We start from the raw sequence: 23,889 nt of genomic DNA, 5'->3' as shown, positions 1-23,889 counted from the left end.
TAAACAAAGGGCCTCAAGTAAAGTGATGGGTGCAAGAAGAAGAGGAGAACTGGGATCATTTTAATGAGCCCAGCTACCTCGACTTCCTGAGGAGTAAAAAGAATCATAATGCCTTAAATTAAAGAAGTAAGTTTTATTGAATCTTTTTCAACAGTAATTTATTGTGAATTTTTTAGGGCCGGGGTTCTTTCGTTAAAATAGTGTAGAATAAGTTTAGCTAAGTAGTAGTAGTAGTTGTAGTAAAATGTAAATATTATTGTATAAAAAAAATAAAAGTTGTAAAAAAAAGCTACATGTTTTTATGTACACCTATTTCAACCTACTGATACAAGTAAGTGTGACCAGCAAGCAGAGTCGCTCCCTGTTTCAAGACCACTCATTCCCTCTTTATCTTTGATGTTTTCATCTCACTTTTTCTCATTATTTCACTTTTTCAAGGCCACAATATTGGTGCATTTTCATTCAAGGTTAAAAAGTGGGGGTATAGTTAATATATAGAATTTAGTACAAGTTTGATAGCAGTCAGTACTGATTTAATCCTCCGAGAAATAAGAATATAAAAAAGTGCATATATCTGTGTTAATGTCTAAGAGTATTCGCTGCTGGGTCATGGATGTATTGAATCGAATCGCTCGATGCGGACAGAAGCCCATTTTAAAAGCTGGTGAGCTAGAGTTGAACACAAGATTCCGCATACATAATATTAGACGCACAAAGTCTCTGTTCGGAAATTCAGTGCTTGTTGAGTTGGACAATTATGCAGTGTTTCTGCCGAGAAGAATAAGTGATTATTTGACTGAGGAGAAAATTGATGAGTTATTACGAGATCCACGTCCACTATATTTAATATATTTGGGAAAAGAAGATGCTAGAAACCCGACATCTGCACATTGTTTTGAGTTTCAACGTGTGGATGATGAAATATTAGGTGAGTGAACATAATGTAAAATGGAGGATGAAAAGAAATTAAAGAAATGTATATTTCATTTACAGTTAACGAGGGTGCCGAAGAGTAGGATGAAATTATCGGAAAAAGACTTATGTGTGTGAAGTAGTGTGCGTTTTGTGCTAGTGATAGTTTCTTAAAATAAATAAATAAATAAAAAATCATGTGTCTAGACGATGGACAATATGAAAAAAGTTTATACGAGTGTTTTGATAAAAGACTGTTATCATATAAGAACTGGGTACATTCATACCCATCTCCATGGAGTTTAGCAAAGCGGGATTGTTTTATATTCAAATATCTGATTGTACCCAGTGTTTTGTTTGTGGAGTAATAATTTCACGATGGGAAAAAAGTGATGATGCGTTTATGGAGCATAAAAAACATTCTCCAAAATGTGGATATGTGAAATTGCTTTCCACAGACAAAACTACAATTCAAAAATTCAAATTAGTTACTAAAAATAGCATTGTTGTAGTTTTATTTTTTTTTATATTTGTATTCATGTATTATTTATGTGCGTCTTCTTATGCATAGGTATGCAGACTTGTTAACCTTGATCAGTGTCGGGGCGCGCGCCAAAGGCGAGGTAAAAATCAAGAGGCGTCTTGATTTAATTAGTTTATAATTAAATAAGTGGTAGAATAATATGGAGGATTTATAATAGATTTAAGGATATTTAATGTACTACCTATAATATTGATGAAATAAAGTGTTTTAATCGATTCCTTATAGTTTATTTTATTAAAAAAACAATTCATAATAATAATAATTATCTATGTAATATCCGATGAATTAATCCAAGAGTTATGAGTTTTATCCATTCCACTCCACTTGACGAATAAACGGTTACCTTTCTTTCGTAAAACTTTCTCAACGAGATATACATTCGGATATTTAACTTTTTGTAATTCTTCAGTGTAGAAACCTCCTCGTATTGTTTCTCCAGAAACATCTTGTAGCAAATAAGTTCTAGGATTAGTATTTTGAACCTTCGAAACTGTAAATACTTCATTACTCCAATTTGGGGTGTACCCTTTCTTAAAAAGATGTCGATGTTTACTAATTCGAACAAAATCACCAACTTTAAATTTGGGTTTATAAATGTCCATTGTTTTAAGATGACTATAAACTTGATCCAAAACTTTGCGTTCGTTTTTCTTATTTATTGAAATCGGTTTTAAACCAGTAGTCTTATGTCTGGTATTATTGTATTTTTTTTATTATGTCAGGTAAAATGTTTATCCAGTTGTAGTGACCTTGCACCGAAAATTCTTTATACATCATTCCCTTGATTGTTCGATTCACGCGCTCGACGACACTACTTTTTAAATTCGAATAAGAACTGTAGTGATTAATTTTGTATTTATTCATTAATTGTTGAAAATGTTTATTGTAAAACTCCTTTCCCAGATCTGTTTGAATGTTTTTAGGAACGTTACGTCGAGTTTTTAAAATTTCACTCATTGCATTTACAACACTTAAAGCCGACTTATTCTTTAATGGAACAGCCCATACAAATTTAGAAAAAACATTGATAACCATTAAGATATACTTAAAGCCTTTATTGACGCGTGAATATGGTATCATTTCAACCAGATCGAGTTGCAATAAATCATTTAAACCTTTCACTATCACACGTCGTCTTTTAAAGTTCACTCTCGCCGGTGCATGTAGTTCATTAACAACTTGACGCTTAATATTTAAATCACTACGCTTCATGGTGGATTGGTACTTTTAAAACTATTTCTATATATATCGGTTTAGCTTCTGATGTTTTGGGTCCATATTTAAATGATAGTTTGTCACCTTCACGTAAAATTTGACCAATTAAATTCGTAGTTTGTTTCGAATTAATTAATGCAATCCACCCGCTCGATGGACTACCATGTACAGACGTAATCGTTGCTTCTTTTAATGGGAAAATATAATTCGTACCAATATTAAATAATACAAAAAGTTTTTTAGCTGGATCCAGTGTCCCAAAGAGTGAGATTGTGGTATATGAGAAAGATTTGACACGTTGTAAAGTTGTCCGAATTCTGTGTTCACTAATGTGTTCACCAAATTTATCTAATGTCATATTCTTGTCTATTGAATGAATAAAGTATGTAGAAATACTAACTATAAAATATAATGTGTTTGCAATATATACAAGTCGTCTCTAAATTATTAACGAATTATTTTCGATTCACGCAATTCTGTTATGATGCGATTGATTTCATTCATATGATTATTATTACCAGCTACTGTCGATGATAATAAAAGACGTAGTCTATTTACGAGTGTGTTGGGATTTTTGTAGGGAACAAATTCTAAATTTTTATCTGTTAAAGCCAATGTGCGAAGAATACCACCACCCTTAACTCTTTTTGATATTGGTTGGATACTACTTGTCGGAGTTGATTGTTCATGACCTTGAGCCTGCAATCGTTGTATTGCAGGTATGTTGCGAAGTCGCGGATACTGTTTACGTGCTGGTGGTACGAGAATTGAAAGACTACTACTGCGGCTTCGTTGCTGGACAGGAGTCGATTGACCTTGATCGGCATCAAGGCTTTCTTCAGTATCACTGTAAAATGGCGGCGACTGAGATGCACGGTGTTCCTGAAGTGGCTGTCTCGAGAAATGTCGAATAATTGTTTTATATTTGTTCCCTACATTACCCAGAATTTGTGCATTTGGTTTATAGTTTTTTCTGTCTGCATTGGTTCGAATGACAATATTTCGATAAGTTTCTAAATCTGATTGAGTATAATTAGTTGGATTTTTTTTAAATAATAATTCATACAATCCAGGTGTATCAGGATAAGCTACATTTTGAACGATTACATGATCGTCTTTGAAATCAATTTCAGAATTGCCAATAAAAAATTTATTTGCCTCGGTTCCATGTCTCACACCATATTGATGATCAAATTTGTTTTCTGTGTTAATAATCATATCTTCAATGTACTGTCGAGGTAAACCGGTCCATTGTTTAAGAAAATGGCGAAATGCATCGGTTTTTGACAAATTTATTAATGTTTCTTGCAACTTTCCAATGGTCACGTTCCTGAGTGACTCTCCCTCCTCTCTGGGTGTGCTAGCAGTCGCATGTTGTCGCATTAAACTGAATCGTGGATCGAGCGATGTAGTACTACGGCTTGTAGTCGTTGACTCAAAAAGTCGCTTCGCCTCCGGTTGTTTGATCTCATGATGAATTGATATTTTTTCCTGTTTTGGGACAACTTCGCGTTCATGTTTAATTTCAGAAATTAAACTTTTTATTGGATCGGTTAGAGGTTGAATGTGGGTTGCGAAACGTCTTTGCGAACTTGCAATGTGTGAAGATAATGATCGTACTTTTTGTTTAACGTGTCGTCTTGCCTTATCCAGCTCTAAAGCTAAACGTTTATCCATGTCGATCGTCGACTAATAAATAAATCTTTGACAAACATTTACATTTATATTTTAATGAACTGATCAAAACCGTTACGATAACGCCCATTGTCTTGTTCAGCATCCTTATCAATAGTAACAAATCCATACGGTTTTTGCCAACACTGTGAACACATTTTCTGAAAGGTTTCAAATGACATATCTGTACCAACGTGATCATTAAAAATATGTTTTAAATTTAATACATCCTGAGGAAAGATAATTATAAAATTAGCATTATCACGAATTAATTGTTTCTGAATGGAAGAATACGTTTGGCTTATAAATATACAATCGATATTATAATGCCTACCAAAGCAAAAATAATCACGTATTATATTTTGGTTACAAGTGACTACATCATCAAATATTATTATGGAATAGGGTTTGATTTCTTTAGGAGGGGGAATTTCGGCACCATCTTCATATTCATAGTAACCGACTTTATCGAGAGGTGCCAGAACCGATTTTAAAAATTGATATTTTGGTTGTTGTAGCGTTTTTGAAAATAAGTAAATGTCTGTGAAGCGTAATCCATTTGGATGCAGCAAGAGACTTAATATCACATTTGTTTTTCCACATCCAGAACGTCCAACCACTAGTCCTCTTTTTACACTATTATTGAATAAAGTATTATGTTTAGGAAACTGTTGATAGGGTACACAAACTGAATAGTCGTGATTAGAAATTTTTAATAAATCTTTTTGTTGCACAAGTTTCATTGTTGACTTACAAAATACAAATAAAAATACTTTACACATTACATCAATTATAAATACATAATAATAATAACTATGTAGTATAAATAAATGGTTACATATCGTTACATATCTACAATAAGGTAAAATTCAATCAGTGGGTTCCACATATTTTTGCAATTCTCTAATTAGAGAATCTAAATTTCGATCTCTATCAATATCGTAATGTCCCCAGGCTAATGTATCAATTGAATTACCTAAAATGTATCGTTTATCATCGAAATTAGACAGTGCTATTTTATTCCTTAATTCGGTATACATATTATGTAAATAAGATTTGAAAACGTTCATAACACAGAAAACTGATGAAGATGAAGGATTTGTTGCAATTGCCCGATATTGTAACAGTGTTAGAGATTTATCAATTACATGTTTACTTACACCTTTAGCCTTTTTAATTAAATCATTCACTGTTTGCACACAATATGCTTTGGCACCGGTGCCATAAAGTAGTACAATTGGTACACCAGCATACTCATCTTTCATTTTACCGATAACAGACACAGTTTTAGGAATATCATGAATATTATTCTCGGGATAATTTGAAGTATCAAACCGATCGATATTCTGTTTAATATCATTATATACGTTTTCCGTATAAATTTCTAAAATTAATGAATCCGTATCCGTATACAAAAGCTGTACATTATTTCCATACTTAACTTTAAGGAAATTATAAAAAAAGTCATACATTAAAGTTTTTGAAATTTCCAATATACTGAATCCTACATAAATAGGTTTATCATACGTTACTTGAACTTTATTCATTTCTATTGCAACTAAATTTTCAGTAAAAATAGAACAATTTTTAAATTGTGGTTTGGCTATCCATGTCTCTGCTCCATACTTGTGACCGTTTTTTTTCCAATGTGTAGCCAGTTTAATATCTACCCGATTATCGACATTTTCCATGGTTTTTCCATACACACTATTATTCATGAGTTTAAATAAATCTTTTTCAAACTTATTTTTAGTCTGATTTCGTAATTTCGTATTTAAATCAATATATGGTTTGAGCCATGACGATTGATTGAATTTTAGTACTCTATGAATTTTTGTCAATTCTAGTCCATTTTGTAGAGCTTGTTTTAAATTTCGATAGTGTATTATGTAGTTTGTTTTAGCACATAGATTTGGAATGAGTTTAGCACATTTTCCGTTTGGTGGAATTAAATTTTCAGGTAGAAATGGCATATCATTATGAGAGTTGTGTAAATGATGAGGATAAGAGATATCTACTTCAAGGACATAACCTTCAGGTGTGGTATCAGTCAAATCCATAATACTAAGTGAATTAATTTCGTCTTGCGTTAGCCAAGTAAATCCACCTAAAGGGAGTACTTCACTCATAGCCCAACCATAGAGATTTGTTGCATCGAGGTATAAAATGTATGATGTCGGTTTCGAAGGGTCATAATTTGGAAGAAATTTATTATTTGCTTGAGCCGCTCGTTTAACACATGTACTAACTCCCCCACGAATCCCTTTTTTGAAAAAATGCAACATATCTATATCAGTCAATAATTCTAATTTTACATGGGTAAATTTAAGCATAGCATTCCAACTAAGAGATGGTGCAGTCACGTAATGTGCTGGATCAAGTTCATAATGCTTAAGGCACATGTTTCGAAAATTCTCAAAGACATCAGCTAATAGCAAAATATCACTTTTTAAATAGAGATCAGAATATTCGCCTAGAGTCTGACAATGGAATGTATTCCATACGGTATTAGCTCGTTGATAATCATCTTCAGAAATATGCTCATCGCGAAGTTTATCGTAAAAATCAATTTTTTGTGGTAATTCCGTGAGATCTAATTTAGAAAAATCATCGATAAATGAATATGGAAAAACCCCTTTCTGTCTAATTAACTGAAATTCTCTGTCAACGGGAAAGTATCGTTTTACTTCCATACATTGAGCATCATCCAAGGCTGCTGCCAGTTTTTCTAATGAACATGTCAAAAACTGAAAACTATCTATAAAACGCAAGTGTAAGTGCTCCTTGACTATTCGATTGTTTGAATTTAGATATTCGCCTACACAAATTTTTTTCGAAAATGTAATATATTTCTCTTTAGTTTTACCAAGAATATTAATTTCACTTTCTTCAAGGGCCAACTCTTTAATGAATAAGTGACTATCATAATTTGTTAAATTATGAAATACTATCGGAATAAAATTTGGAATTTGAAAATTCAAGTTACAATTACTGTGCGCAGCGGACCTATAACGACCCGTTAAATGACAGTGATCTTTTACTTTAATATCATTCTGTTGAAAAGGTTTTTGACAAATATGACATTCCGTTGCTGTAAGATAATCAAACTCTTCTTGAATAGTTAATGGAAGCATTGGTTGTACAATACTTAAATACTTTTTATAAATCTCTATCAAATCTATTTCTAATGCTGTAATAAAGTCAACCACAGATGACTGTCCTCGAAAACTTTGGAATTTAGATAATTGATCGTTATATGAACATTTAATGTAATATGCACATGAATATGGTTGATGGAGAAAAGTTTTTATCGAAAATGATTGATTTGGATTTGGTGCAACTGTACTCATAGGTTTCAATAAACATTCGAAATCAGCATAAACAATAAATGGGATAGTCATTTTATGATGATAATTTTGAAATTCTAATACATTAGCGGGAACATTATAACCAAATCTATTTGTTATTAATTCATTATTTGGGATTCTAGCATAAAGTTTTCCACAATCAGTCGAAGAATGTCTATCTAATAAAGCTTGGGTTGTGAAATATTGTAGACATCCATCACAGAAAAATTTTGAATGATGATGTTTTGAGAGTTGGGAAGATACTAAACGTGGCAAATTAGTTATTGTACAGTAATGTTGATTACCATCGTTATCACTCAACAATAATAAATTTATGTGTACCGGTTTCTTAAAGTTTGTAAAATATAATGGTCCCACAATTTCAAATTTTACCTTATTGTTTACATAAAGTAATTCAAGTCCGTAAACATTAATAGAGACATTATTTTGACTTTCAAATTTTGCAATACTATCCAGTTTTACAGGAAATTCAATACCTTGGAAATTAAAAAGTGTCGACCAATGTGGATATGAACTGGGTAAATGTTCTGGTCCCATAGGTAGACACACTGCTGCTACGACACTCCAACCAAAACAATGAATATCCTGATTTTGAACATTAACTATTGCCCTCTTCATTTTCACGCTTGGCGGTAGTGGGATATACGATGAAGCTTTCAATGGATTGTAATAGTTTACATTTAATTCTAAATGTAAGATTTTCACAAGTGTCCAGCCTAAAACAAAGAAGCAAAAAAATAATTGTATTATAAAGATTTTTACAATATATAACTACCTGAATCTCGTTCCAAAAAATCCATCATTTTTTGACTAATAACTTCTTGAAAGTCATGCAACATATTCCTAATATTCGTGCCTAAAGTGACAATTCTGTTAGTAGTATTGAAAGATTTTACATCAAATATATTTTTTGACTCAATGGTATACAATCCAAATAATTCCAAATTTATTTTGATTGTACTAAATTTTTCAATTTGTGAAACAATAAGTCTAAGTAATTTATTGTGAATTTTATCCATAAATTCATTTAAATCGATATAATGGCCCTCATCACAAATCCTATATGAAGCGATGCGTGATTTAAATGCACTGCTGAGTGCAAACACCCCATCCTCCAAGGGAGTACTTTGACAATTATTTCTATGCTGTCTACTTCTCTCATGGGCCGTAATAAGCTTTGGAGCAATTTCTTGATTACATGTAACGCACATATAATTGTTGCTAGCTAGAAAAGAAAAATTATTGAAAAATAGAGTACCTATTAGTTAAAACTTACCAGTTGAATGACATATTTTCTGTTTTTTGGCGGCCGGTCCTCCATTTTCCTGTTTTTTGACCACTTGACAATAGAGCTTTTCGTGGCGTAGTCGTGATTGACGGGTTGTAAATTGTTTATTACAGTTTTCACAGTGATGCATTTTCTTATGAAAATATAAATCAATAAATTAAACAGGTTACTAACAAAGTTTAATTATAAATTTGCTGCCTTCTGTTACTATCTTTGAATGACTTTTATTTATACTATATAAATATATATTTTTTTGTGTTCAGAGATAGGTATCCAGCAAGACCTCGAGGAGGAGCAGCATGCTTGCCATCGTGTTGTAGGTAGTATGATGTTAAAATTTGGAAAATCGCGTTCGAATTAAATGTACTTGATATGATTGTGGGATGGAAATAGGATTTATTAATATTAATTATTAATATTAACATCATTAATATTAATATTAATATTATAATTATTAATAATTAATATTAATGGCGACTTTCGCGAACGTCTACGAGGCTTTCTAGGGCGCCGACGCCTCCTTGATCGTGAGTGAGGGGGAGTGGGTGGAATGATGTCATCGTCGTCGTCATCGTCTCCACCCTCCACCCTATTCTCAATCCTATTATTTGTTTGCCCTAGAATGGGTGACAATTGAGAGGGTTGAATGATGTCATTTTCAACATCCATCTCTTCACCCTGCCTCCTCTCTTCAACCCACGGCTCTGCCAGTGCGTCAATGACAGATGGTTGTTGCATGTCATTGACGCCCTGTGATAATATTATGGGTGACGGTGGTGGTGAAGGTTGTGGTGACCGAATGATGTTATTTTCGGTCTCTACCACCACCAATCTCTCTGGCAGAACATCATTTTCCTCAATAATCGGTGAATTGGGTTGAGGGGGATGTTCAACGTTACCATTGATAATGTTTTCCACCTCAACCCAAGGCTCCGATAAGGCGTCAATGATGTCCTGCGATATTATCATAGGGGGTTGAGTTAATACCGCGGGTGCCGCTTCAGGAGATATTGGTGTAACGGGGCGGGTAAACACTGGCTCAACGAAGGGGCTTTGTGGTGGTAGTGGTGGACTGGGAGAGATTGGGGGTTCTTCCACCACGACCATATCATTATCAAATACATTTAACTCATCGGTAATCGAATTATTGATGGGACAAGTTCCTTCATCCACAACCGGATTGGACACCGCCTCGTCTTCGTTAATAAACTGGTCTATTAAGGTCAACGAGATGTCGTCCGAATAATCATTTTCAATACCATGTTGAGCCAGGTATTGCGTGAATGGTAAAGAAAACGATAATTCACTATCAGGTTGTGATAAAGGAATAACCATAGAATCATCATCATCCTCATCAACGATTTGAACAATATTAGCAACAGCGTGATTAGCTAATTGCTTCTCTTTCACACTTAACTGACTACATTCAATCTCATCCTCTTCAAAACAATCTTCCCTCAAAGATTGACTTAAAGACGACTTGGCAAATTGTTCAAATTGTGTCTCATCATTTTTGATTAATTTTGAATAAGTAGGTCTAATAATTACATCAGAAACGATATTGATTCTAGGTTTATCCCTATTAAAACCACTACGGTTTTGATAGGGATTTGCAACTTTTCCCTTCAATACTTTAAATAATAACTTTGATGACTGGTTACTTACAGTTGTCCTAGTTGAGGGACCGGGACACTGACAACACTCGTCACCATGAGTGCACGGTTTAAAATTAGCAAAATAATTTGAACACATTATTTCGTACACAGACTACCTGTACAACACAGAATGAATTTCTGCATTCACTCTCTGCACATTTATAAATTGTTAAAAGCTCCCGTCAAGGTCAACTTCTTTGTATGCACTTACTGCAACTACATTGGTGTATTCCATCAAGGTTAACATATAGACACAAAAAAATGTAAAAAGAAGACCTATGTAGACAGGATGGAGTGTAACCGCCTGTTTCAAGGACATCGTTAACCTGTTTAATTTATTGAAAAAATGAGAAAAATCACTCATATCCACTGCAATAATCAACTCTTTTTTTATAAATAAAATGAATTTTTTTGGGTGGTGTATAAGGATTATTGAAAGTGTAAGGGAGTGGTAAATATTATGAAAAAAATACAAATGTTTATAAATCTATAACATTTATTTATAAATACTACAATTAATTAATTCAATTAATATTCCATATCATTACAAAAAATATTTTTTGAAGAGTTTGTATTTTCAAAATTGCTTCTCGATGATTGTTGATAATCATTATTAGTATTATGGGATAAAGTTGAATCAAAATAATTCCCATTTCCGCAATCAAAACTCCTCCAAGAATATTCACGATGTGGAAGACATCTTCGTAAATGTCGTCGAAGATGTTTTACTTTCAGGCGATGTCCTGGATTATTACGACACGTTATCCAACTCTCTTGATCCATGATTACTAATAGACTGATGAGTTGAGATTATTTACACAATGTTTTGTACACTTTTAACGAAATGTTTGTTTTAAAAAAAATACATTATGTAGACTGCAATATGCGTTATCGTTCAGATGGTACATGCATTTAACTTTATCGGCGTGTAATGTTGGTTGTTGTGGAAATTCAATAACTTGTTTATGTGTATATTTTTTCAAAAATTCGGCTTTTTCTTTTCCTTTTACGTAAATTTTGTCAACATCCTTCAACACATTGTTTATAACTTGTACGTGTTTCCAATATGGAATATGTCCCATATTCCAGTCAATACAATGATAATTCTTCATTAACCATTTTACTTGTTTTTCATCTTGAGGATTCAAGAGTTGTGAAGGGAAAGGGGGTTGAAAAACATAGTGTGCGAGTTTGTCTCCTCTTAAAGCAGCCAGTTCTTTAACTATAAACTTTTTTCCAATTTTGTAACCTTGAACGTCTATAATCACTTCGTTCTCCATCACTATTAATATTAATTTAGACTTGTTTTACAGATTTTGTCAACGGTGTATATGTAAAGGCTCGATCACTAATGACTAATGCATATGCGGTGGTTCCCTCACTTATACCGGTGTCTGTATCAAATTCAATTCTCAGTGCAATAGACTGTGTTTGTAAACCAGTTTTTTGCATCGAACAATCAATTATGATTAGTGGATAACTGTCGAAAAACTGTGTAGGTGTAATGTGTGTTTCTTTTTTATCTGTATAATAGTATCGGGATCTAAAGTTTGTAAACATTTCATATAATATACCGAAATGGTGTTTTTTATATGAAATATTTAAATTTTCATACGGATATCGTTCATTATTTAGAAATACTCTCATATTGGTTATATCGCCTCTATCAAATTTACTCATATTTTTATCAAGTTGTCCTTCTCTATTGCTTTGAAGGCCAAAGATAATATAACGAGGTGTTTCAAATTTTGTAGAGATTTTCACAGGCCAACTACACTTTGTAGTATTTGTAAAGAGTGGCAGCGAATGAAGTTCCCAGCTTCTGTATGGTACTGCAATTTCTTTATCTTTTTCAATGGTTTTTGTCAATTTAACCTCTTCCTTTAAACCGGGCACAATATGTGGAACTAGCCATGCAATTTTATCAATTACAACTCGTGCTTTCTCATTTGTTGTACAAATTAATGCATTGACATCACTATTACTACGAATTAATATTAACTCTTGCGGTATGTTTAGCATTATATTTTTATAATCTTCTGCAAATCCTAATAGTCGATTTAATGGGATACATGCTTGAAAATATCCATCTATAGGTTTAGTGGCTTCTTCATTTAGATCCCAACCAGACATTGTTAATTTCAGACTTTCACTTTGATTTAATGATGCCAGATTTTTCATAGTTGTTGTAATACCTGGCTTTGTGTTTGTATCTACAGTTACTCCACTTACTTCATACCGTATTTCACTAAACAAAAAAGCGACACCATTATTTACAAACTTGGTTTCTGTTGCTGGTACAGTTTTATTGGTTGTCGCGTCGGTTTTAACCAATTGTCCCTCAATTAAAATTAAACTATCACATGGTAGTGTACACAAATCTTCTTGTAAAGGAATTCGAATTTCATCCGTGTTTTCATATCTGGCTGTATATGCCTCATGACTTTGAAATTTGTAACCTACCACACCTTCATCCCACTCAATACCCTTCTCAATATCGAACATTTTTTATGTGTATAATTCAAATCCTAATGATTTTAGAAACAGTTTATTTTTATTACTTAATTGTTGCACGGTTCGTTTCGTACTAACTGTTTTTCTACACTTTTGTTGCTTTTTATATGAGTCAGTTCTAAAACTAATACCCATTTTCTTCTTTCTTCTGCAAATGTAATCCAACTGTTACAGTCTCTTGTTGAAAATTGACCAACTTTTCATCTTGATCTATTATTTTAAGTGTAATATTTCTGATAGTTTTAACACTAATGGGTAGGTAAATCACATGATCTGGTGACTGTACTATTTTAAATCCAGGTGGAACGTTTGGAAAAAATTGATAAATTATGTGTACAGGTTCTCCATTTTTAAAACTTCCAATTGTAATATTACATTCAATCATAATCGAATTAAGTTTCATTATGTCTGCAATATTGTCCGAATCTTTTCCAACATTTTTCGGAACTATTTGACTATTAAATCCCAACACTGGTCCGATAGTATTTGGTTTGGTAAAGTCAACATCTTTTGTTGCTTTGATATGTGTATGTAATGTATTATTGTTTGCAGTAATATATAAGAGGTCATTACTGAATTGTTTTTCAATTACATGTTGTAAATAGTTGTTTATATCGGTTAATTGATAACAACCGGTCGGTATTTTAAATTCGACATCCCCGAAAAAGAATTTATTATTTTCTTCATCAATATTCGGTATACTGTTGTAGACTTCAAAATTTGTAACACCCAGTTCATAGACACCATCACTAACATCAATCGGTGGATTAAAGTCAGCACTTAGTATCGCTGATTTTCCTGTTAATACAAACAGCATCTTTGATTCGACTAAACTTATAATTTGCATGTGTGTCTATATAAAAACTTTAAACATAATTGTCCACAATTATATGAACCCATTTTCTGATATCCATCATAATTGTATGTAATGTTATTACCATCATTATCACTTTTGAAATAATTGATAATCTCTGTTGGAGGTTTTAAATTGCCCATACTATCAAAGTATAATATATTATTTTTATTTTTTACATATGCTGTCCAATGAGTTCCACTATTTTTTTCTTCATCTAAATTTATAATTCCTGTTTCATTTTTATGTATAAGTTTCGGTAATTTATTACGCATATATACACCTCTAAAATTTGGAATTTGTAATAGTCGAGCAAACTTTATTATTTCAATATTAGTGAGGGCGTGACGTGGTAATTTTACTGGGAGTTTTTTTTCTGATACCATTTATATGGACCAATGTAAAGACCTTTCCCTTTAGTTTTTCCTACACCTTTACCGCTACTCATTTCCATTGCTTTATTATGTCGCATAGTTTCCTCCAACATTTTTTTATCTACCGAAGCTTTATTTACAGCAGTCGCTATCCCTGCAGCTCCTCCTCCTAAAGCGCCTAGAGCACCTAATAGTGGTAATAGGAATGGTAAAAAACCACCATATTTAGGAGCAACTAGAATTCGTTGTTTTTTTGTCTTCTTTTTTTTACCCTTTTTACTTTTAGCTCCCATTCCGAATTTTACTTTGCCTTTCATTATACCAGCAATTGCTAATGCAGCTGCTTTTTCCCCAAACGATGCGTCTTTTGCTTTTAAACGTTCAACTGCTTTACTTAATAATAACTTATCTGCTTCGTGTCGTTTTTGCAAATTAGTTTCGTTGGCGTACGATATATCGTGTTCTTTACAAGCCTGATCTAATTTATTTCTACCACTATGTCCAAGTGCAATTCGTTCTTGTAATTTGGTTCCAGGGCCACAAAACTGATAACCCGGTATATGTAATTCAATGGGTAATTTATTTATTAATTTATTTATTAGACCCCAACCTCTCTTTGTCAGAGTTGAATCAATACTATGTTGAGAATCACAAGTCTGTTTATTATATAACTTCATTTATTTACTTTTATCCATACACCAAAAGAACAATCTAGATACTAATTTAATCTAAGGTTACAAGTTGTTTATATCTAATTTCTACTCTTATTAACTAACTAACATTCTATACCACTATCACAGCTACTTGATGAGTCGTCAGAATCATAGTCATCAGAATCATAAAACATCATTTGTCGCTCTCTACTAAAATACCATATTTTAACAGTCATTTTGTTTATTAAATTATTTCCACACAACTGAGAATTCTGTCCTATTACTGTATTACACCAAAAACACTTGTAGTTTAACACTGAAGTCACATGTAGATGACAAATGTGAAATCTCACTGCCATAATCTTCACACATTTCAAACAAAAGAATTTTCTGTTACTACAGTCCTTTGGAGACAGGCAAAAGAGCATGTAGCAGTAAGGATCTGAAAACATTTAAAACTTAATTTCTACAAGTACATACAATTTCATATTACATACCATTGTCAACTTCCATTATGCTGATTTAAGTTAGTGGTATATAGCTATAATTTTTTGGGCATTTTCCGGATCCACTTGGCTAGCTGTGTAGCACGGAGTTTTACACTTATGACAAAGGAAACCATATTTTCTAAGTAACTCTTTAAATTCTTCTTCATTACAAGTAATGTCAATACTTAAAGAATTATTCCACCCATCTGGATTAATAATAGAAATGTCCTTAGTACTACACTGTTCACACACAACCACTCTATTAAAGAAACGTTCCCAACCACCTTCCAAAGATATGTGTCCTAACTGGTTGTGGAAACACGTTTCTTCCACTATTATGACACCTTCACAAGTAAAACGATACCACATTTTTTTACTACTTTAATATTGAGAAATACTTATTAGATACTGTTTTTGAATTTGTATTGAATTCTATATATATTAGCTGCAGTGACCTTGAATGATAAATAAAGAGGGAAGTTGTTGGCCTTGCAAAAGTGGGGACCTTGGCCTTGAAAACATCAAGGTCCAATATTGCCTTGGCCTTGAAGTGGTGGGGGAAGTGGGAGGGATTGGCCTTGAAAAAGTAAGAGAGAGAACGAGTGGCCTTGAAAGAAAGAGAGGGAAAATGGGCGGGGTCAAACTCAAGGTCAAGGTTGTGTTGTGTTGTCCCCCCATTCGTTATCTACTGTGTTGTCAGTCAACAACACCATTTTTAACACCCCACAAGACAAAGCAAATTGTTTTGCTGCTACCCTCCAAAACATCCACCAAGTCCCCAATGACCCACATTTCAACCAACACTTTTTTAACACAGTCACTAACAACACTCTCCGTTTCAGGCAAAACCTCCCCCGACTTGACTACGACGCTGACCTCGACCCAGACCCCGACCCAGACTTTCCACCCGACAACCCGGACTTGACCGCTCCAACCACCGACGACGAGATCAAAGCCCTCATTATCCGGCTGAAGAACTCGAAAGCCCCAGGACCAGACCAGATCAAACCCATTCTTCTCAAACATCTCCCTGACACAGCCATCACATCCATCACCACAATTTACAATTCTTGCTTCAATTCCGGTCACTTTCCAACCCCATGGAAAGAAGCCACCACCATCATGATTCCCAAGCCCAACAAAGACCCCAACAACCCACTTTCTTATCGTCCCATCTCTCTCCTCAACATTCTGGGAAAAATCTTCGAAACAATTCTTGCCTCTCGTCTCCGACACACTCTCGAAGAAAACAACCTACTGCCCCCTGAACAATTCGGTTTTCGCCCCCATCGCTCCACTTCCGACCCCACTTTCGAACTCTTCACCGACTCAACCCGGAGTGCCAATCTCGGCCAGTGCACACTAGCCGTCTTCTTGGACGTCGAACGTGCATTTGACCGTGTTTGGCACGATGGTCTCATCCAAAAATTTCTTTCCCACAACATCAACCTCAACTTCATCAAATTAATCGACTCTTTTCTCTCAAACCGCTCCTGCAAAGTCAAAGTCCAAAATTCCTTTTCTTATCCCGTCCCCCTTCTCTCCGGGGTCCCTCAAGGCTCCGTTCTGTCGCCCATTCTTTACATTTTTTACAGTTCTGATTTTCCTGTTTCAGATCTTCACCAGACCAAAACCCGCTTCTTCGCCGACGACACCGCCCTCTGGACATCCCGGACCACCGCCGCCTCAGCCTCCAGGACCCTGCAGCCCCTCCTCAACCAGATCTCCACATGGACTCGCAAGTGGAGAGTGAAGATCAACCCCACAAAATCCACCGCCATCCTCTTCAAACACCCCAACCTCACACGAAACAAGAAATTCGACCCACGCGACATCACCATCACACTCGACAACACACCCATCGACCTTGTGCCATCCACAAGGTACCTAGGAATCACCTACACACACACATGCTCACTCGACACCGACCTCCAGAACACGCTCAAGAAAGTCCGCAACCGATCCAACCTCCTCCGCCATCTCATGGGAAACTTCCAAGGGTGCCATTCCCGCACTCTTCTCCACACCTACAACACATTCATCCGACCCGTCATCGAGTACCGAGCCCCCATCTACGCATCTCTCCCACACACCAAGACACATCGCATTGCCACATGCGAACGACAAATCCTTCGCCGAATTCACCGCCTCGACCGCTTCCACGCCAGCAATTCCCTCCACCAGGACACAAACACCACCCCCATCACAGACCGTCTTCACAAACTCCAACAAAACTACATCAAACGCACACTCAACAACAACAACACAATTGCCCAAAACACACTCAACACTTCACATAAGTTTCTCACACGCGACAACACTCTTCGCAACCGAGTCCCCCGGATCCCCAGAAGAAAACTGCCCCATCCACCCACGGCGCTTCTCTCAGCGCTGTACCCCGACCTGCCCGACAATCTTCAACTTCTCGTTGAAGAGACGCCCCTCACAATGAGACGCCACTGACGACACCGACAAGACACCCACGACGACATCCACATCCACAGCTTCCTACGAGCCCCAAACTTCTCACTCTTTCACTCACCACCCGACGACACACACACTCCCACACAACATTCATCCATTTCCTTGACTGAAGAGGCCAAAAGCCTAAAACAGTCCGGACTCGTAGATTAAGTTGTAAATATCTTGTATATATTTTATCAAAATCCCTTTTGAAATGTAATTATTTTGAATAAACGTATTTTGAATTGAATGAATTGAATTAGTGACGTACGTAGGTGTTTATGTGTGTGTATGTGTAGTTGAGGGATAAAGAAGTAGTCAAAAAAATGGCCCGTACCAAACAAACTGCTCGTAAATCGACCGGTGGAAAAGCTCCACGAAAACAGCTTGCCACTAAGGCAGCAAGAAAAAGCGCACCCGCCACTGGAGGAGTGAAAAAACCTCATCGCTACAGGCCCGGTACAGTGGCACTGCGTGAAATTCGTCGTTATCAGAAAAGCACCGAACTGTTGATTCGTAAATTGCCCTTCCAACGCTTGGTCAGGGAAATAGCCCAGGATTTCAAGACCGATCTTCGTTTCCAAAGTTCTGCCGTTATGGCACTCCAAGAAGCGAGTGAAGCGTATCTTGTCGGACTTTTTGAAGATACAAATTTATGTGCCATCCATGCAAAACGCGTCACCATCATGCCTAAAGACATCCAACTGGCAAGACGTATTCGAGGAGAACGAGCTTAAAATGAAAAAATAAACAAAAAAAAAAACGGTTCTTTTCAGAACCACAAAATTGTTTACAAATGAAAATGTTTCGCAATATTGACAGTAATTAAAGTAATAGTACGCGGATCATAATGAATTTTAAACTCTGTCAAACAATAAAAACAATGATGCTTTTATTTATGATTGTTCGCTCTGGTTAAGGGTAGGTAAACAAATCGTTTTAATTGATCGGTACTTCAAGAACGGCGGCGGCATCAAAAGAATTTAATTTATTTAAGTAGGTACCATAAAAATGAGTAAAGTTAAATATCGAATAAAGTCATAAAAGTGGTTAGGTAGGTGAGGAGGGATAATGCGTTTTTAGCGCCGACACCCTACAGACATTATCGTTTGTTTGTTTGTATAAATTAATAATTATATTTCGATTTAGGTATATGCAGATAGGTGTGAAAACTTTTTTTTATTTGTATAGAAATTAATTTGTGGCCCTGAAAAGGGCCATTTATGTATGCCCTCGACGGCCTTAAACAGTCGATAATCCAGGACGTCACCACCATCATCATCATCATCATTATCATCATCATCGGTTCGTAGTCGACGACGACGAAGACGACGACAAATGAGATTATTGCCATAGCTCACTTCTTTCTTTTAGGAGAAGCAGGAGATTTCTTCGCTTTAGCAGATATAGCCTTGGCGCTTTTTGGTTTCGGTGCCTTAGGTTTCTTCGTTGGACCGGCCTTATTTGATTTCTTTGCTTTCGAAGGTGATTTCGGCTTTGATGAAGCTGTTGCCGCAACAGCTCTACCTGTAGAGGAAGCAGCGGTTGTTTTCTTCTCAGCGCCGACAGAAGCGGCCTTTTTTGCTTTCGCGACGGCTACGCTCTTCTTTTCGGCTGCGACTTTTTTCGCTTTTGGCGAAGATGGTTTCTTACCGGTTTTTGGTGCCGAAACGGCGGAACGTTTTCCAGTGTTTTTTTTAACTTTTGAAACTGCTGAGGATTTTTTCTTTCTTTCGCCAGTAGCAGCGGCTGCCGCGGCGGCAGCAGCTCTAGCAGCAGAAGCAGCAGCAGCAGCTCTGGCCTTTGCACCACCACCGGAGGCGGACGAGGAAGCAAGTTTAAACGATCCAGAAGCTCCCTTACCTTTCGTCTGAACCAAAGAACCAGAAGCGACGGCGCCTTTTAGATACTTCTTGATAAATGGTGCAACTTTCTCGGCATCTACCTTGTAATTGGCGGCGACGAATTTTTTTATAGCTTGAAGAGAAGAACCACCACGTTCCTTTAAACCCTTAATAGCGTTATTGACCATCTCGGAAGTGGGAGGATGAGAAGGTTTGGCTCTAGGATTTTTTACTTTCTTCTCCTTTTTAGCATGATGATGAACTTGAGGTGAAGTCGTCGAAGCAGCAGCATTAGCCGATGCGGATTGATTTTCTACGTCTGCCATTTTTTTCTCGTATTCTCGTATTATTATTATGACAGCAGAATAGATATATACTTGATAGGTAGTATATAGTAGGTAAATATAAACCTAAACGAACCAACCAACACAATTCGAATACACGAGCGCTCAAACTAAAGATATTTTCGCGCCACGACTAAGTTTTTATTGCCTAGAAAATAAACCCGACCGCGGACTAAACAAACACCACGCTCGCCAACATTAAAATTATCGGGGCCTCACACTAGACTTTGGCGTGATGACATCGTTCCTTTTTGACGATCGTCAATGTTTTCGAGCCGACGACAAAACCAATTTTGAAAAAAAGATTTTTCCTATATATTCTGAAATTTATATCAACGAAACGATTATTCTCAGGACCTAGTGACGTCCTTACAGACGCTCGCCGTACCGACGACTTATTCGCGGTTAAAGAGAACATCAAACTGCGACGTCGTCGACAGATACTTACTGGGTAAACGTGAAAAGTTGGTCTTTGGTCTGTCGAAAGTCTAATCTATCCTCTACCGAATGCCAATAAGAATTTTTTTAAATACTTTTGTTTTTGTGCGGAAAAATTCTTTCAAAACAGTCGATGCACGAAACGAAACCAACTACGAAACCGGAACTTTTTGGAAGATGACGGGCCCCAGGAGTCATTAGGGTACATTGAATGCAAACATTAAAAAAAAAATAGTTGTTTATGTTTTCTAAAAGTTTTTTCTATACTTTGGTCTTGATAAAAACAACGAAATCTCAAAAAACATTCGAAGATGCAAACGTTTGATGTAAACTGTTGTATGATAGAAAATGTCACAATAAAAACGTTTATTTTATTAATATTTGTTGTTTTAGTATACTTATAACTTTACCGATGTTTCATTATTGTACAATACTCTATTTTATAAATAAAATGCATTTCTAAATAGAAACAAATTTGATTCGTTTCGTTGCAATGCGTTGTCATCTATACGTTCTAACTATTAGCAACATTCACTGAAAACTATTTTTAAACTTATCAATTTTGTATTTCAATTTCAATTTCAATAGTTAGTTCTATCCACCTACGTAATACAAATTCTGTCACTTTACACAAACACAAAAATGTGTTATAGTGAAGAATATGTAGGTAGTTAGTTACCAACCTATACACGTTAAAATATACTTTGGTTTTATTTGTTTGCATCTTACTGTTTTGTTTTTCTTTACCTAAAGTAAAAACCAAAATTCAACTTGGAACCAAAATTATTATAGAAAAGAACAACAACAACAACAACAACAACAACAACAACAACAACAACAACAACAACAACAGATGACAATGTAGTTTACTTCTTTCGTTTATATGAGATGCTTTTTTTCAAGTGACACTTCACAAATTGTAAATTCTACTAAAACAGATATACCTAATGTCTGTTTGTCTCTTTCTCTCTCTCTCTTGCACTCAGTAATAAATTGGTACTTTTTAATAAATTAATAATACCTAGATAATAGGAAACTCTTTCCTTCGATGTCGACAATGGCGCGCGCGTATAAAATAAAAATAATTATAACTTGGAAGATAATTTAAAAATTATCACTAAAATATTTTTATTTATTTGCCTACGCAATTAGATAGAAATTTGGTAGAAATCTATTTTTACTAATTTGGATGATTTTTGATATATGAACCGAATATTTGATTGCATGTTTCAACAATAACTAAGATTAAATTCTCGAAACGTTTTACGTGGCGTATCATAATCTATTTTGCATTTAGATTAAAAAAAAGTATGTAATGTTTTGGTTAAGCACAAACGTGTTTCTAACTGTTTTTTTTTGTGATTTGAAGTAAAAAAAGTCATATACAAAATGAAAATTTTAAATATGATAGAAAGACAGATTGATAGATTAAGTAGTTTAAGTTTACTAGATATAGATAGTTTAAGTTTAATCTGGTTTTTTTTAATTCTTAAGCACACAACGTCAAAGAAGTTAATTAAAATGTTGCCAAATGTTTATAAATATTAGATCATTTGTCTGCTGATCTACTTAATTCATAAACCGAGTAAGTATTGTAGACTTTATTGAATCAATAAAAAATTTACAACTTTTGATGAAACAAATATGTTTTTTATAAAAAATATTTATAGTGTTAATTTGAAGATATTTAAAAAAATAATATTTGTTACAAATTTTTATTTTATTAACAAAAATTGAAATAGTCATTACAGAACGCCACCGAGTTACTTTAAAATTGAAGAGGATAATTAATAAATAAGTTTATTAAAAAATCGAGAAATATTTGTTTGAATAAGATAGATTTATACAAATTCATTATTGTTTTAAAAATTAGTAAACATGGTTTTCTTTATCTGTAGATATTATAGCTAATAAAGATGCGTAAATTTTCTAGATCAGGCAACTAACATTTTAAGCATTGTCATAAAATTGTCATTTTTTGACTATTTTTCATTTGGAAGTATATTAAGTATTTAATATAAATACTTTTTTTTTGTTTTAATCAGTTATTATTAATTCTATTACATTTATTTTTTTGTTTTGTTTTTACTTTCCAATATTAAAGCTTCTGTACTAATAATATTAGCTTTGTTTGCGTAGGATATTTAGGACTAATCCTAAATTAGTCCAAGACTCATTTAAAGCGCATGTGCGGTTCTGAACCAGCTATGGATTATCGTTTACCACAAACAATAATATACCGTTGTCAAGTATGCAGTAAATGTTTAAAAATCGGAAAACCGCAAAAAATTATCACACATTTATAAAAGAGAAACATTGGTACAAAAAAGTGTAAAATGTAAAAAACTACTCATTTTCACATTCACAAAAGTTATTTTACAAATAATTTCGATTTAGTAATATATTAAATAAATCTCAATAATAAAATAGACAGTAAAGCACCAAAACACGAGAGTAACAAAGACAAAACCGCTTTCGTCAACTGCGCAAGTCTAGAACTAAAAATCTTTGATCGAATGAACATGAAGATCGTTTGGACTGGTTCTGAACTGATCCGGTATCTAGGTTATATTCTCGACCGTGAACGACGGCCTGTAACTAAAAGTTCAGGTTTTTTTCTCATATGTACTGTGCATGCAATTAATGCCAGAACAAGCTCATCGATCGCTATCGTGAACAAAGCTTTTGATTCCCTATCTGTATACCTATGACTAAACGTAATTATCATAGTAAGATATTATTTTATTTATCTGTTTAAGGTTTGAGTATAATTGTACAAGTACAAGTATAGAGTTAAGAAGATAAAGTCAGGTTAGGTCAGGTCAGATCAGGTCGGGTCGGGTCGGGTCAAGTCGGGTCGGGTCGGGTCGGGTCGGGTCGGGTCGGGTCGGGTCGGGTCGAGTCGAGTCGAGTCGAGTCGGGTCGGGTCGGGTATTAGAGAGGGGTATTGAAAATGAAGAAATATAAGCAAAAACTTATAAGTGTGCAGAGGAAACTCCTTCGGCCCACATCTTGACTACGCACTCGCGAAGGGTAAGATAGCCACGGGAATGCTGAGATCTCTCGTATGTCGGCGGAGCGCGTTGTCAATTGACAACAAGCTCTTGTTGTACAAATCAGTGATCCGACCTACCATGACTTATGCTTCTGTGGCTTGGGCGTTCGCGCCCTGTAAGACTCGGATGCATAAGTTACAAACTTTCCAAAACAAATTTCTCCGTCAAGCATTCAACGCCCCGTGGTTTGTTCGCAACAACCAATT

The 23,889-nt window shown here is 34.9% G+C and overlaps 1 protein-coding gene and 2 long non-coding RNA genes across 3 annotated transcripts; 1 reads left to right on the top strand and 2 right to left on the bottom strand.

The window, feature by feature from the left end:
* Nucleotides 1–32: 32 nt before the first annotated feature.
* LOC135267666 (uncharacterized) lies at nt 33–1,671 on the top strand. The gene is made up of 3 exons (XR_010336060.1): nt 33–126; nt 177–928; nt 994–1,671. It is a non-coding gene; the product is annotated as an uncharacterized LOC135267666 (long non-coding RNA).
* Nucleotides 1,672–5,041: 3,370 nt separating this feature from the next.
* Nucleotides 5,042–10,347, bottom strand: LOC135267665 (uncharacterized). The gene is made up of 3 exons (XM_064359679.1): nt 8,990–10,347; nt 8,489–8,938; nt 5,042–8,429 (listed from the first exon to the last, which is right to left on the bottom strand). The coding sequence occupies exon 1, from the start codon at nt 10,334–10,336 to the stop codon at nt 9,407–9,409; it is 930 nt and encodes a 309-aa protein (XP_064215749.1). The 5' UTR covers nt 10,337–10,347; the 3' UTR covers nt 5,042–8,429; nt 8,489–8,938; nt 8,990–9,406.
* Nucleotides 10,348–15,056: 4,709 nt separating this feature from the next.
* On the bottom strand, nt 15,057–16,227 carry LOC135267667 (uncharacterized). The gene is made up of 2 exons (XR_010336061.1): nt 15,548–16,227; nt 15,057–15,492 (listed from the first exon to the last, which is right to left on the bottom strand). It is a non-coding gene; the product is annotated as an uncharacterized LOC135267667 (long non-coding RNA).
* Nucleotides 16,228–23,889: the final 7,662 nt, after the last annotated feature.

This window comes from Tribolium castaneum, unplaced genomic scaffold, assembly GCF_031307605.1.
Source record: "Tribolium castaneum strain GA2 unplaced genomic scaffold, icTriCast1.1 ptg000071l, whole genome shotgun sequence".
NCBI classification, from domain to species: domain Eukaryota; kingdom Metazoa; phylum Arthropoda; class Insecta; order Coleoptera; family Tenebrionidae; genus Tribolium; species Tribolium castaneum.
The sequence above is the reverse complement of the archived record's forward strand: the minus strand, read 5'-3'. Positions and strand labels throughout refer to the sequence as shown.